The sequence below is a fragment of the Ranitomeya variabilis genome, chromosome 4, assembly GCF_051348905.1.
Source record: "Ranitomeya variabilis isolate aRanVar5 chromosome 4, aRanVar5.hap1, whole genome shotgun sequence".
In the NCBI taxonomy this organism is placed as follows: domain Eukaryota; kingdom Metazoa; phylum Chordata; class Amphibia; order Anura; family Dendrobatidae; genus Ranitomeya; species Ranitomeya variabilis.
In genome coordinates, this window is record NC_135235.1 from 527,994,115 (window position 1) to 528,010,161 (window position 16,047).

At 48.1% G+C, this 16,047-nt stretch overlaps 1 protein-coding gene across 1 annotated transcript in view; it reads left to right on the forward strand.

The window, feature by feature from the left end:
- Positions 1-842: 842 nt before the first annotated feature.
- Positions 843-16,047, forward strand: part of LOC143767015 (zinc finger BED domain-containing protein 4-like) — a 30,612-nt gene continuing 15,407 nt past the window's right edge. Inside the window, exons 1-2 of the mRNA XM_077255033.1 lie at positions 843-1,192; positions 2,527-5,317. Coding sequence (XP_077111148.1) covers positions 2,933-5,317 — 2,385 coding nt within the window. The 5' untranslated portion in view covers positions 843-1,192; positions 2,527-2,932. The remainder of the gene's footprint in view (positions 1,193-2,526; positions 5,318-16,047) is intronic.

Below are 16,047 nucleotides of genomic sequence, written 5' to 3' on the forward strand. Positions count from 1 at the left end.
AATGCAGCAGGTTTGCCGCTCAAAATTGGCTAAAAATAGACTGTCACAAATCACCACAGATTCTGACTTTGTGTTAACATAAAAATGGCTCCAAATAAAAGCCCTAATAGAACTACTCGAGCAGGGATTGTAAGGACATGAGACCCCCGCTGTATTGCTTTAGGGCTTGAGCGGGGGGGCTTACATTTTCAGAAATCGCCGACTTTTAGGCAAAGTCGGGTTTCATGAAACCCGAACCGATCCTAGTGTGGGATCGGCCATGCGGTACACGATCAGAGCGCCAAAGTCGCGTTTCGTATGACGCTGTTACCGCCGTTTTTCATCCAGTGAAGGAGGACGCAGAGTGTGGGCAGCGTGATGACATAGGTCTCTGTCCCCACCATCTTAGACAACGGCATGGCAGTGATTGGCTTGCTGTCTGCGGCGTCACAGGGGCTATAAAGGGGCGTGCACGCCGACCGCCATCTTACTTCTGCCGATCTGAGCATAGGGAGAGTTTGCTGCAGTTAGTCAGAAGCAGGGACAGAGTTAGGGAGGAAATATAAACCCCCAAACCGCTTGTGCTGGAGCGATTTTCACTGTCCCACACCACCTTTTTGTGCAGAGACAGTGGCGGTCGTATTTTAGGGCAGCAGTTGCATAGCTGTGTGCACGGTGCTGTGCAAACCAACTGCTTTTTTCAAAGCAAAAATCCTGTTGCTCCTTTCTGCACAGTTACCTGTCTTGTTTATTTGTCCACACTTTTTTGTTCTGAAGTCCTTTTTATTGCTGCCATACTTGTCCTGAGATCATTGTAGGGACTAGGGAGCGTGTTATTGCAGTGATTTTTATTTTTTTTTTTTAATAATAATTACAGCCACTTTCTGCCACGTTCATAGTGTTGTGTTATACCACTGTGCCAGAATTGTGGTTCAGTTTCTCCCCCCAAAAGTGAGATAGTAATTCTCACACAGTTTATATTCTGCTGTACTGCTAGTGTGTCGTATATCAGGCAGCCACTTTCTGCCACGTTCATAGTGTTGTGTTATACCACTGGGACAGAGCTGTGGTTCAGTGTCTCCCCCCAAAAGTGAGATAGTAATTCTCACACAGTTTATATTCTGCTGTACTGCTAGTGTGTCGTATATCAGGCAGCCACTTTCTGCCACATTCATAGTGTTGTGTTATACCACTGGGCCAGAGTTGTGGTTCAGTGTCTCCCCCCAAAAGTGAGATAGTATTTCTCACACAGTTTATATTCTGCAGTACTGCTAGTGTGTCGTATATCAGGCAGCCACTTTCTGCCACGTTCATAGTGTTGTGTTATACCACTGGGACAGAGTTGTGGTTCAGTGTCTCCCCCCAAAAGTGAGATAGTATTTCTCACACAGTTTATATTCTGCAGTACTGCTAGTGTGTCGTATATCAGGCAGCCACTTTCTGCCACGTTCATAGTGTTGTGTTATACCACTGGGCCAGAGTTGTGGTTCAGTGTCTCCCCCCAAAAGTGAGATAGTATTTCTCACACAGTTTATATTCTGCAGTACTGCTAGTGTGTCGTATATCAGGCAGCCACTTTCTGCCACGTTCATAGTGTTGTGTTATACCATTGGGACAGAGTTGTGGTTCAGTGTCTCCCCCTAAAAAAATGAGGAAGTCTGGTGGAAGAGGCCATGGGCAGGGGTTGCCAGCTAGTACTGATGGTTATTGCTGCCATACTTGTCCTGAGATCATTGTAGGGACTAGGGAGCGTGTTATTGCAGTGATTTTATTTTTTTTAATAATAATTACAGCCACTTTCTGCCACGTTCATAGTGTTGTGTTATACCACTGGGCCAGAGCTGTGGTTCAGTGTCTCCCCCCAAAAGTGAGATAGTAATTCTCACACAGTTTATATTCTGCTGTACTGCTAGTGTGTCGTATATCAGGCAGCCACTTTCTGCCACATTCATAGTGTTGTGTTATACCACTGGGCCAGAGTTGTGGTTCAGTGTCTCCCCCCAAAAGTGAGATAGTATTTCTCACACAGTTTATATTCTGCAGTACTGCTAGTGTGTCGTATATCAGGCAGCCACTTTCTGCCACGTTCATAGTGTTGTGTTATACCACTGGGCCAGAGTTGTGGTTCAGTGTCTCCCCCCAAAAGTGAGATAGTATTTCTCACACAGTTTATATTCTGCAGTACTGCTAGTGTGTCATATATCAGGCAGCCACTTTCTGCCACGTTCATAGTGTTGTGTTATACCACTGGGCCAGAGTTGTGGTTCAGTGTCTCCCCCCAAAAGTGAGATAGTATTTCTCACACAGTTTATATTCTGCTGTACTGCTAGTGTGTCGTATATCAGGCAGCCACTTTCTGCCACATTCATAGTGTTGTGTTATACCACTGGGCCAGAGTTGTGGTTCAGTGTCTCCCCCCAAAAGTGAGATAGTATTTCTCACACAGTTTATATTCTGCAGTGCTGCTAGTGTGTCGTATATCAGGCAGCCACTTTCTGCCACGTTCATAGTGTTGTGTTATACCACTGGGACAGAGTTGTGGTTCAGTGTCTCCCCCTAAAAAAATGAGGAAGTCTGGTGGAAGAGGCCATGGGCAGGGGTTGCCAGCTAGTACTGATGGTGGTGGTGGTGCTGCATCTGGTGGTAGTGGCAAAAGCACAGTAGCACCTAAGGCTGGAGGTGTTGAGCCTGCGTCATCGTCTGGCTACACAAGGCCTCGAAGGCTCCCTTACCTGGGAGTAGGAAAACAGCTTTTAAAGCCGGAGCAGCAGGAAAAAGTTTTGTCTTTCCTTGCTGACTCAGCCTCTAGCTCTTTCGCCTCCTCTTCCCAAAGTTCAAAATCTAAGAGCAGCCAGTCGTCAGTGGATGCTTCCGGTCCGGAAAAAGACGTTTCTTGTGTCCTTCTCCCAAACCAAAAGTGAAGGATGCATCAGGCGACACTACAGGTTACTCCATGGAGCTCTTTACCCATACCGTGCCAGGGTTAGAAAGGGAAATTGTACACTGCCCATTACAAGAAGAATCGGACATGGAGTGCACTGATGCACAGCCACAGCTAGATTATGATGCTGTTCCATTGACTCAGATCACTACATTGACCTCGCAGTTTCCTGAGCCAGAATCTGACCCTGATGAGACTATGGTGCCCTGTCCCGAATGCTATAGCACCGGCTTACACGGTGACACTGAGGAAGGTGCACATGACATTGTGGAGGAGGAGGTGATAGATGACCCAGTTCTTGACCCAGATTGGCAGCCATTGGGGGAAGAGGGTGCTGCTGGCACTAGCTCACAAGCGGAGGAGGGTTATCAGCAGCAACACCAATCTACATCGCAACAGCTGTCATCAGCCAGGCCCGTATCAGGCCCAAAACGTGTGACAAAAACAGTTTTAGGACAGCGTGGCCAACCGCTGAAAGTTGCACAGCGTGCAATGCCTGAAAAGGAATTCCATAGTAGGAAGAGTGCAGTGTGGCATTTTTTTGACCAAGATCCCAATGATCAGTCTAAAGTGATCTGTAAGAAATGCTCAAAGACCTTTAGCAGAGGGAAGATTCTTCAAAATGTAAATACAACGTGCATGCGTAGACATTTAACCAGCATGCACTTGCAAGCCTGGACTAATTACCAAACGTCCTGTACCGTTGGTGCACCTGGTCAGAATGAAGGTAGTGAGCAACACCACATTGCTTCCCTCACTGTAAGCCCACCGCTTCGGACACCACCAGCAGCAAATGTGGAGGGATCGTCGCAAGGCCAAAGCAGGCAGGGAATCAGAAGGTTATTGGTAGGAAGTACTGTATGTAGGCCAACATCACCAACTGTCTCTCAATCCGCCGTGTCCACCACCACCACCACCACCACCGCTAGTTCCACCATCTGCAGGTCTCCTGTCCAGCTCACCCTAGAAGAGACTCTCGTGAGGAAAAGAAAGTACTCATCCTCTCATCCGCGTACACAGGGTTTGAACGCCCACATTGTCAGATTAATCTTGTTAGAGATGATGCCCTACCGGTTGGTCGAAAGCAAAGCTTTCAAAGACCTGATGGCCTACGCAGTACCACGCTATGACCTACCCAGTCGCCACTTCTTTGCGAGAAAAGCCATCCCAGCCCTCCACCAGCATGTCAAAGACCGCATTGTCCATGCACTGAGGCAGTCTGTCAGTGGAAAGGTGCACCTCACCACAGATGCATGGACCAGTAGGCATGGCCAGGGACGTTACGTGTCCATCACGGCACACTGGGTTAATGTGGTGGATGCAGGGTCCACAGGGGACAGCCATAGTGGGACAGTTCTGCCTAGCCCACGGTCTAGGAAACAGTTGGCAGTAGGTGTTCGACACCCCTCCTCCTCCTCCTCCTCCTCCTCCAGAAGCGACAGCTCGTCCACAGAGTGCAGTCGCCTGGCAACTCCATCCGCAGCTGCCAGTGTTGCACACGAGTTGTCGCATTATGGGACACCTAGTGGTAAGCGTCAGCAGGCTGTGTTGGAAATGAAGTGTTTGGGCGACAACAGACACACCGCGGAAATACTGGCCGAGTTCTTGCAGCAAGAAAGTGAGTCATGGCTGGGCAGTGTACATCTTGAGGCAGGCAAGGTAGTCAGTGATAACGGAAGGAATTTTATGGCTGCCATAGCCCTTTCACAACTTAAACACATACCTTGCTTGGCTCACACTTTGAACCTGGTGGTGCAGTGCTTCCTGAAAAATTATCCGGAGTTACCAGCCCTGCTCCTGAAGGTGCGAAAACTTTGTTCGCACATCCGCCGGTCGCCCGTACACTCCAGCCGTAAGCTGAACCATCAGCGATCGCTAAATCTTCCACAGCAACGCCTAATTATAGATGTTGCAACAAGGTGGAACTCCACACTGCACATGGTTCAGAGGCTGTGTGAACAGAGGCGTGCTGTCATTTATTTGTGGGAGGATACGCATACACGGGCAGGCAGTTGGATGGCAGACATGGAGTTGTCTGGTGTGCAGTGGTCCAAGCTACAAGACCTCTGTCAAGTCCTTCAGTGTTTTGAGGAATGCACACGGCTGGTAAGTGCAGACGACGCCATCATAAGCATGAGCATCCCACTTATGCGTCTGCTGATGCAAAGTTTGACGCACATTAAGGAGCAGGCGTCTGCAGCCGAGGAGGAGGGAAGCCTTGATGACAGTCAGCCATTGTCTGGTCAGGGAACTGTCCAGGACGAGGTGGCGGACGAAGAGGATGAGGAGGAGGATGATGGGGCTGAATATGTATGGGAGGAGGGAGCTTCTCAGGGGGCAATAGAAACTGGTGCCGTTGCAAGATCTGGTACAGGTTTCTTGCGGGACACTTGTGATGTAGATTTGCAAGAAAGTGCTCCTCAACCCAGTAGAAGCAGTGAATTGACACCTGGAACATTGGCCCACATGGCTGAGTATGCCTTGCGTATCCTAAAAAGGGACCCCCGCATTGTCAAAATGATGACCGATGACGATTACTGGTTGGCCTGCCTAATGGATCCACGCTACAAAGGGAAATTGCAAAATATCATGCCACATGAGAACCTAGAGCAATTATTGGCTACCAAACAAGCAACTCTTGTAGACCGTTTGGTTCTGGCATTCCCAGCACACAGCGGCGGTGATGGTTCTCACACGAGTCGTAGGGGGCAACATGGCAGAGGTGCTAGCGGTGCAGAAATCCGAAGTGGCGTTGGAAAGAGGGGTTTTATGACAAGGTTGTGGAGTGATTTTTCAATGACCGCTGACACGACAGGTACTGCTGCATCGATTCAAAGTGACAGGAGACAGCATTTGTCCAGTATGGTTACAAACTACTTTTCCTCCCTTATCGATGTTCTCCCTCATAGGTCATTCCCCTTTGATTACTGGGCATCTAAACTAGACACCTGGCCTGAATTGGCAGAATATGCATTACAGGAGCTCGCTTGCCCTGCTGCCAGTGTGCTATCAGAAAGAGTCTTCAGTGCTGCTGGTTCAATACTGACCGAAAAAAGGACACGTCTGGCTACCCAAAATGTTGATGATCTAACCTTCATTAAAATGAACCAATCATGGATTTCACATTCTTTTGCCCCACCTTCCCCTGCTGACATGTAGTTTTCCTTTAAAAAGGTCTTGCTTTTGGACTCCTCTTACTGACTGCTCCAATTCCTCCATTTGCTGCTGCTGAAAGTCCACCATAGGCCATTTTTAACACCTCCCTAAATGGGCTGACTCCCCCCACGGGCCCGTGGTCACCACTTGGCGCAAGCACCCATGCGAGTGCCGTTTGTCTGGACAGGTGGGTGTGCCCACTTTTGGCCGACGGCTCTGGCACAGGGCCCCTCATCGTACAATTAAGTGTCTCTGGCGGTGGGGGTGCACACCCAACGTCAGACACACCGTCGTAATATGAGGGGCCCTGGGCCAGTACCGCAGCCCACCAGAGAGTGTTCCCCCCCAGCTCAAACAGTGCTCCACCGCTGTTTAGTCGGTGCTGTTAAATCCTTCAATGGCACTGCCAATTCAAATTGAGAGATGATAGTAAATATATACAGGGACCATGCCCTCCATTTTGACCTGTGAATACTGTGCGCGAACTACCACTATCTGGTACTCAGCAGAGGAACCCACCCCTGTACGTTGCTTTGCCACCTGTTTATTTACGAACATTTTTTTTGCAGACATTTAGCCCGCTTTACTATTTAGGCCAACGTACTGTGTCAGCCACTTATTCCAGTTGTCCTCCACTGAACAAAGCAGTGCCACCAGTTTACTCCTGTTACCAGTTTAGAACTGCATTGAGCCAACTTTTTTATTTTAGGCCTAGTAAGTCTGTCTGCACCACTCCTACTAATCGTCCTCCGCTGACCAAACCAGTGCTGCCTGTGTACCCCTGTTACCCATTTTAAACTGCATTGAGCCAACTTTTTTATTTTAGGCCTAGTAAGTCTGTCTGCGCCACTCCTACTAATCGTCCTCCGCTGACCAAAACAATGCTGCCTGTGTACCCGTTACCCATTTTGAACTGCATTGAGCCAACTTTTTTATTTTAGGCCAAGTAAGTCTGTCTGCGCCACTCCTACTAATCGTCCTCCGCTGACCAAAACAATGCTGCCTGTGTACCCGTTACCCATTTTGAACTGCATTGAGCCAACTTTTTTATTTTAGGCCTAGTAAGTCTGTCTGCGCCACTCCTACTAATCGTCCTCCGCTGACCAAAACAATGCTGCCTGTGTACCCGTTACCCATTTTGAACTGCATTGAGCCTACTTTTTTATTTTAGGCCTAGTAAGTCTGTCTGCGCCACTGCTAGCAATCGTCCTCCGCTGAGCAAACCAGTGCTGCCTGTGTACCCCTGTTATCCATTTTAAACTGCATTGAGCCAACTTTTTTATTTTAGGCCTAGTAAATCTGTCTGCGCCACTCCTACTAATCGTCCTCCGCTGACCAAAATAATGCTGCCTGTGTACCCGTTACCCATTTTGAACTGCATTGAGCCTACTTTTTTATTTTAGGCCTAGTAAGTCTGTCTGCGCCACTCCTAGCAATCGTCCTCCGCTGACCAAACCAGTGCTGCCTGTGTACCCGTTACCCATTTTGAACTGCATTGAGCCAACTTTTTTATTTTAGGCCTAGTAAGTCTGTCTGCGCCACTCCTAGCAATCGTCCTCCGCTGACCAAAACAATGCTGCCCGTGTACCCCTGTTACCCATTTTGAACTGCATTGAGCCTACTTTGTTATTTTAGGCCTAGTAAGTCTGTCTGCGCCACTCCTACTAATCGTCCTCCGCTGCCAAAACAATGCTGCCTGTGTACCCGTTACCCATTTTGAACTGCATTGAGCCTACTTTTTTATTTTAGGCCTAGTAAGTCTGTCTGCGCCACTCCTAGCAATCGTCCTCTGCTGACCAAACCAGTGCTGCCTGTGTACCCCTGTTACCCATTTTAAACTGCATTGAGCCAACTTTTTTATTTTAGGCCTAGTAAGTCTGTCTGTGCCACTCCTACTAATCGTCTTCCGCTGACCAAAACAATGCTGCCTGTGTACCCGTTACCCATTTTGAACTGCATTGAGCCAACTTTTTTATTTTAGGCCTAGTAAGTCTGTCTGCGCCACTCCTACTAATCGTCCTCCGCTGACCAAAACAATGCTGCCTGTGTACCCCTGTTACCCATTTTGAACTGCATTGAGCCTACTTTTTTATTTTAGGCCTAATAAGTCTGTCTGGGCCACTCCAGTCCTGACAATCGTCCTCCGCTTAACAACACTCTGCCGCCTGTGTACCCCTGTAACCAATTTTAAACTGCATTGAGCCAACTTTTTTAATTTAAGCCTAATACGTGTCTGTCTGCGCCACTCAATACAGCTGTCCTTCACTGCACAAAGCAGAGCCTCAATTTGCAGCCGATATCACATATTAAAGTGCATTTGGCCTACTAGTTTGGTTGGGCCTACTAACAGTGTCTGCCGCTCCTTGGTATTCTCCTGTGTTTTTCTCCTGAGCTTCAATCTTCAGGCTTTCGGCCTATAGGAATTTTAAAACTGCATTTGGCCTACTGGTTTGGTTGGGCCTACTAACGGTGTCTGCCGCTCCTTGCTGTTCTCCTCCACTGAACAAAGCAGTGCTGCCTGTTTACTCCTGTTACCAATTTTGAACTGTATTTAGCCTACTTTATTCTTTGGGCCTATATCTGTGTTTCCTCCTCATCCTGCCCATTGCCCAGCCACTGCTAGATGAGTCTGCCGGTACATTGACCCAGACCACTACATTCCCCTTGCACTCTACATAGCCAGTATCTGACCCTGCAGAAAGTCTGGTTCCCCTTCCCGCATACTATACCACCTTACACGGGGACAAAGAGGAGGGTGCAGATTAAAGTGCAGGTTCCTTCAACAGGTGGGGGGGCATACTCGTTGGCGACGTCACTGGCACAGGACCCCTCATAGTATGCAAAAGTGTCTCTGCCGGTGGGAGGCGCCCCCGCCGTCAATCACAACGCCGTACTTTGAGGGGCCCTGTGCCAGTGGCAATGCGAACGAGTGTGTCCCCCCTGCTTGCTCAGGATCACAGCACTTGCAAAGTTGAAATACTTACCTCTCCCTGCACCACCGCCGTGACGTAGTCCGCGTTTCCTGGGCCCACAAAAAACTTGAGCCAGCCCTACTCCCCTCACAACTGTTGCCAAATGACTCTCAAATTTTCAATGGCTAACTATTATTATAAGGTAAATTGAGATTGACAAGCTTAAGTAACAAGAATTGATGTTTTGGGCATTAAAATGGGCTCTGTTGGTGTTTTCTTGTCCTCCATTTACTGCCGACTTTGATTCTCCATTGACTTGCAATGGGTTTCGTGTTTCGGTCGGATCCCCGACTTTTCGCAATAATCGGCCGATTTCACCCGACCTGACTTTTGACAAAGTCGGGTTTCGCGAAACCCGACTCGATCCTGAAAAAGTAAAAGTTGCTCAACCCTAGCTATGACCACTAACAGCTAGCTGTCACTATATGAGTGGTCGTAATCATGGATACATAAACTACTGCAATACCTTGCACATGGGGTAAGCGACATGTCGAATCTGAAGAACTATACTACATTTCTAATTGGAGGTATTTCCTAATATAATTATTACTACAAAAAACACAAACAAAACACACTGCCGCTCACAGGCTGCTAGTGACTGAAGCTGCTCTGTGTGCCATCCTGTGCACACTACTGAAAATATATATCAATGCAAAAAATTACTGCGCTACTGCACAATTTAAATAGTGAGTGAATCCTGTATGACTAAAAACCGTCAACCACTAGAATTATCTGTACATAATACCACATAGACAAAAGTGCTGTTCAGAGTGCGATACTTACTGGGATGAATGAGTTGCCACTTCCATCTTAGCACTGGATACTGACTACATCCTAGTGGAGCAGGGGATGTATTTTGCAAGCGTCCTCCCATTAGCGGTACCTCCCTGGAGCTTGCAAGAGATGTACGTACATGGCGCTCTTCGGCCGGAAGCGTGGCAGAGCGTGACGTCACTGGCACTGTGTTACGGGCTCTCGGATTGAACAAAAAACTGATGCGTTTCAAAGGAGATGAGGTCCTTCTTCATGGCGTCTCCTTTGAAACGCGTTGTTTTTTTGGCCATTCTGAGAGACCGTTACGCAGTGCCAGTGACGTCACGCTCTGCCACATCCCCGCTTGCTTTGACACTTAGTGGCAGCGCTTCCAGCCACAGCGCGCTGTGTTCACACAGGAGTCCGGAAAGGAGAAGCAAAATTAAAAAAAAACATTCAAACAATTTCTTTTGCTTTGCAGCCACTCTTACTTCATGTTTCCAGTTGAGTATGAAAAATTTGATAAAAATCCACTGACTAATGCATACAGCGATATTATTATTATTATTTATTGTTATAGCGCCATTTATTCCATGGCGCTTTACATGTGAGGAGGGGTATACATAATAAAAACAAAGATATTAAAGATTCCTTTAGGCTGTGTGCACACGTTGCAGATTTTTCGCGTTTTTTTCGCGGTTTTTTTTGCTATAAAAACACGAAAAAACGCATATATTATACATCCCATCATTTAGAATGCATTCCGCAATTTTTGTGCACATGAAGCGTTTTTTTTCCGCGAAAAAAACACATCGCGGTAAAAAACGCAGCATGTTCATTAATTTTGCGGATTTCCCACTATATTATTGCATTGGGAACCTCCGGAAAAATCTGCAAAAAAACACACCAAAAACGCGGCAAAAACGCGAGAAAAACGCATGCGGATTTCTTGCAGAAAATGTCCTGTTTTGCTCAGGAAATTTCTGCAAGAAATCCTGAATGTGTGCACATGGCCTTAATGTGGCACAATAGAATTCTTCATTTGGCATGTTTCATTCCACACTCTATTATTAATTAGGTATGGTGGCACATGGAGAGTTTACAACTAGAGATGAGCCACCTCCCTAGTGTTCGAGTTCGGTTCGTTGGACAGGGAGATGTTCGCCGAACTGTTCGACGAACACCGTCGAACCCAATTGAAACCAATGGCAGGCAAACACAAACACATACAAACACATGGAAAACACATAGAAAACAACTTAAAAGGTGTCCAAAAGCTGACAAACTGCTCAGAAGACACAACAAACACATGGAAAAGTCACAACTACACATAGTCATGCGAAAAGAAAAGAGGTGGAGGTGTAAAAGGAGGAGGAGACACAGATATAGGCATGTCATCAGGGGCTGACTGGCAAATTTTGGCCTGGGGGGCAAGCACACAGCAGTGGCCCATGAGTAGCGGCTCATCCTTAAAGGGGTTGTCGGATCTTATGCTACATGTCTACAGACACTATGTGTGAATCCAAGTTGGGGCTGTCAGGGAATTCATGCTGATTCCCCGCCGGTGTCTATTGCTTCCTCTACTCCTTCGGAAGTTCCTGAGTATTTGTCTGATTATCAGGATGTATTCAGCGAGTCCAGGTCCAGTGCTCTGCCTCCTCATAGGGACTGTGACTGCGCTATAGATTTGATTCCAGGTAGTAAATTTCCTAAGGGAAGACTATTTAATCTGTCTGTACCTGAGCATGCCGCAATGCGTTCGTATATCAAGGAGTCTCTGGAGAAGGGGCATATCCGTCCATCCTCTTCCCCTCTTGGTGCGGGATTTTTTTTTGTGGCCAAGAAGGACGGATCTTTGAGACCTTGTATTGACTATCGGCTTCTGAATAAAATCACTGTTAAATTTCAGTATCCTTTGCTTTTGTTGTCGGACTTGTTTGCCCGGATTAAAGGTGCCAAGTGGTTCACCAAGATAGATCTTCGTGGTGCGTACAACCTTGTGCGCATTAAGCAAGGAGATGAATGGAAGACAGCATTTAATACGCCCGAAGGTCATTTTGAGTACTTGGTGATGCCTTTTGGGCTCTCTAATGCTCCCTCAGTGTTTCAGTCCTTTATGCATGATATTTTCCGGAAGTATCTGGATAAATTTATGATTGTTTATCTGGATGATATTCTGGTTTTCTCTGAAGATTGGGACTCACATTTGGAGCAGGTCAGGATGGTGTTTCAGGTTTTGCGTGAGAATGCTTTGTTTGTTAAGGGCGCAAAGTGTCTCTTTGGAGTACAGAAGGTTCCCTTTTTGGGGTTTATTTTTTCCCCTTCTGCTGTGGAGATGGACCCAGTCAAGGTCCGAGCTATTCATGATTGGACTCAACCCACGTCAGTTAAAAGTCTTCAGAAGTTCTTGGGTTTTGCGAACTTCTACCGTCATTTTATCGCTAATTTTTCTAGCGTTGTTAAACCTTTGACGGATATGACCAAGAAAGGTTCTGATGTTGCTAACTGGGCTCCTGCAGCCGTGGAGGCGTTCCAAGAGTTGAAGCGCCGGTTTACTTCGGCGCCTGTTTTGTGCCAGCCTGATGTCTCACTTCCCTTTCAGGTCGAAGTGGATGCTTCTGAGATTGGGGCAGGGGCCGTTTTGTCGCAGAGAGGCCCTGGTTGCTCGGTAATGAGACCATGTGCTTTCTTCTCTAGGAAGTTTTCACCTGCTGAGCGGAATTATGATGTTGGCAATCGGGAGTTGCTGGCCATGAAGTGGGCATTTGAGGAGTGGCGTCATTGGCTCGAGGGTGCTAAGCATCGTGTGGTGGTCTTGACTGATCACAAAAATTTGATGTATCTCGAGTCTGCTAAACGCCTGAATCCTAGACAGGCCCGCTGGTCATTGTTTTTCTCCCGTTTTGACTTTGTGGTCTCGTATTTACCAGGTTCAAAGAATGTGAAGGCTGATGCTCTTTCAAGGAGCTTTGTGCCTGACTCTCCTGGAGTCGCAGAACCAGTTGGTATTCTTAAAGAGGGAGTTATCTTGTCGGCCATTTCTCCTGATTTGCGACGTGTGTTGCAGAGATTTCAGGCTGGTAGACCTGACTCTTGTCCACCTGACAGACTGTTTGTTCCTGATAAGTGGACCAGCAGAGTCATTTCCGAGGTTCATTCCTCGGTGTTGGCAGGGCATCCGGGAATTTTTGGCACCAGAGATCTGGTGGCTAGGTCCTTTTGGTGGCCTTCCTTGTCACGGGATGTGCGGTCATTTGTGCAGTCCTGTGGGACTTGTGCTCGAGCTAAGCCTTGCTGTTCTCATGCCAGCGGGTTGCTCTTGCCCTTGCCTGTCCCGAAGAGGCCTTGGACACACATTTCCATGGATTTCATTTCAGATCTCCCGGTGTCTCAGGGCATGTCTGTCATCTGGGTGGTATGTGATCGCTTTTCTAAAATGGTCCATTTGGTGCCTTTGCCTAAGCTGCCTTCCTCTTCCGATCTGGTTCCTGTGTTCTTTCAGAATGTGGTTCGTTTACACGGCATTTCTGAGAATATTGTGTCTGACAGAGGATCCCAGTTTGTTTCCAGGTTCTGGCGATCCTTTTGTGCTAGGATGGGCATTGATTTGTCGTTTTCGTCTGCCTTTCATCCTCAGACTAATGGACAAACGGAGCGAACTAATCAGACTCTGGAGGCTTATTTGAGGTGTTTTGTTTCGGCAGATCAGGATGATTGGCTGACCTTCTTGCCGTTGGCTGAGTTTGCCCTTAATAATCGGGCTAGTTCTGCTACTTTGGTTTCGCCATTTTTCTACAACTCTGGTTTCCATCCACGTTTTTCCTCGGGACATGTGGAGCCTTCTGACTGTCCTGGGGTAGATTCTGTGGTGGATAGGTTGCAGCAGATCTGGAATCATGTGGTGGACAACTTAAAGTTGTCACAGGAGAAGGCTCAGCGTTTTGCCAACCGCCGCCGCGGTGTGGGTCCCCGACTTCGTGTTGGGGATTTGGTATGGCTGTCTTCTCGATTTGTTCCTATGAAGGTCTCCTCTCCTAAATTTAAGCCTCACTTCATCGGTCCTTACAAGATATTGGAAATCCTTAATCCTGTGTCCTTTCGCTTGGATCTTCCGGTGTCGTTTGCCATTCACAACGTGTTCCATAGGTCTTTGTTGCGGCTGTACGTTGTACCTGTGGTTCCTTCTGTTGAGCCTCTTGCTCCGGTGTTGGTTGAGGGCGAGTTGGAGTACGTGGTGGAGAAGATCTTGGATTCTCGTCTCTCCAGACGGAGGCTTCAGTATCTGGTCAAGTGGAAGGGCTATGGTCAGGAGGATAATTCCTGGGTGGTTGCTTCTGATGTGCATGCGGCCGATTTAGTTCGTGCCTTTCACGCTGCTCATCCTGATCGCCCTGGTGGTCTTGGTGAGGGTTCGGTGACCCCTCCTTAAGGGGGGGTACTGTTGTGAATTAGACTTTTTGGCTCCCTCTTGTGGTTACTAGTGATATGACTCTGGGATTGTCTTTCCTCAGTTTGGCACCCACCTGGGTCGTTAGTCCAGGGGTGTTGCTATATAAACTTCCTGGATCCTTAGTCCAGTGCCTGGCATCGTTGTAATCAGATCCTTTCTGTTTGCTCCTGTCTGCTGGTCCCGGTTCGTGCAAAATTAAGCTAAGTCCTGCTTCTTTGTTTTTTGGTTTTTTGCTTTGCTTTTATTTTTGTCCAGCTTGTACTAAATGTGATTCCTGACTTTGCTGGAAGCTCTAGGGGGCTGGTGTTCTCCCCCCAGGGCGTTAGACGGTTCGGGGGTTCTTGAATATCCAGCGTGGATATTTTGATAGGGTTTTTGCTGACCATATAAGTCATCTTACTATATTCTGCTATTAGCTAGTGGGCCTTTCTTTGCTAAATACCTAGCTCATTCTTACGTTTGTCTTTTCCTCTTACCTCACCGTTATTATTTGTTGGGGGCTTGTATCCAACTTTTGGGGTCTTTTCTCTGGAGGCAAGAAAGGTCTTTCTTTTCCCTTCTAGGGTTAGTTAGTTCTCCGGCTGGCGCGAGACGTCTAGAACCAACGTAGGCACGTTCCCCGGCTGCTGCTATTTGTGGTGCTAGGATTAGATATATGGTCAGCTCAGTTACCACGGCCCTATGAGCTGGTTTATTGTGTTTGCAGACTTAGTAATTATTTCTGAGACCCTCTGCCATTGGAGTCATAACAGGTATATACAGCAGAGCCCACACAGTATACAGCAGAGCCCACACAGGGGTATATACAGCAGAGCCCACACAGGGGTATATACAGCAGAGCCCACACAGTATACAGCAGAGCCCACACAGGGGTATATACAGCAGAGCCCACACAGTATACAGCAGAGCCCACACAGGGGTATATACAGCAGAGCCCACACAGTATACACAGCAGAGCCCACACAGTATACACAGCAGAGCCCACACAGTATACACAGCAGAGCCCACACAGTATACAGCAGAGCCCACACAGTATACAGCAGAGCCCACACAGTATACAGCAGAGCCCACACAGGGGTATAAACAGCAGAGCCCACACAGTATACAGCAGAGCCCACACAGGGGTGTATACAGCAGAGCCCACACAGGGGTGTATACAGCAGAGCCCACACAGTATACAGCAGAGCCCACACAGGGGTATATACAGCAGAGCCCACACAGTATACAGCAGAGCCCACACAGGGGTATATACAGCAGAGCCCACACAGGGGTGTATACAGCAGAGCCCACACAGGGGTGTATACAGCAGAGCCCACACAGGGGTGTATACAGCAGAGCCCACACAGGGGTGTATATAGCAGAGCCCACGCAGGGGTATATACAGCAGAGTCCACATCTCGTCACCCCCCCCCGATAATGGCCCCACAGTCCAGTTAAAAAAAACAAAACACTCTCCTCACCTTTCCTTTTGCCCGCGCTGCTCCTGGTTCCTGTCTCCTGTCTCGGCGGCTGCAGTCTGCCCGGGACACAGCAGGTGCGCGATGATATGACGTCATCACGCACCCGCAGTGTCAGAGGCAGAGCGGGGAATGATGGGAGAGGGGGCGTCAGGTGACGCTTTCTCCTCCATCATTGCATTGAACTATACCGGCGTCGTAGACGCCGGTATAGTTAAATGCGGCGGCGGCGGCACTGGCGGGGGGGGAGGGGGAGGAACAGTGCAGCAGCCCACTACTGGCACCGGCCCTTCTGGCATTTGCCAGAAGTGCCCGATGGCCAGTCCGGCCCTGACAAAC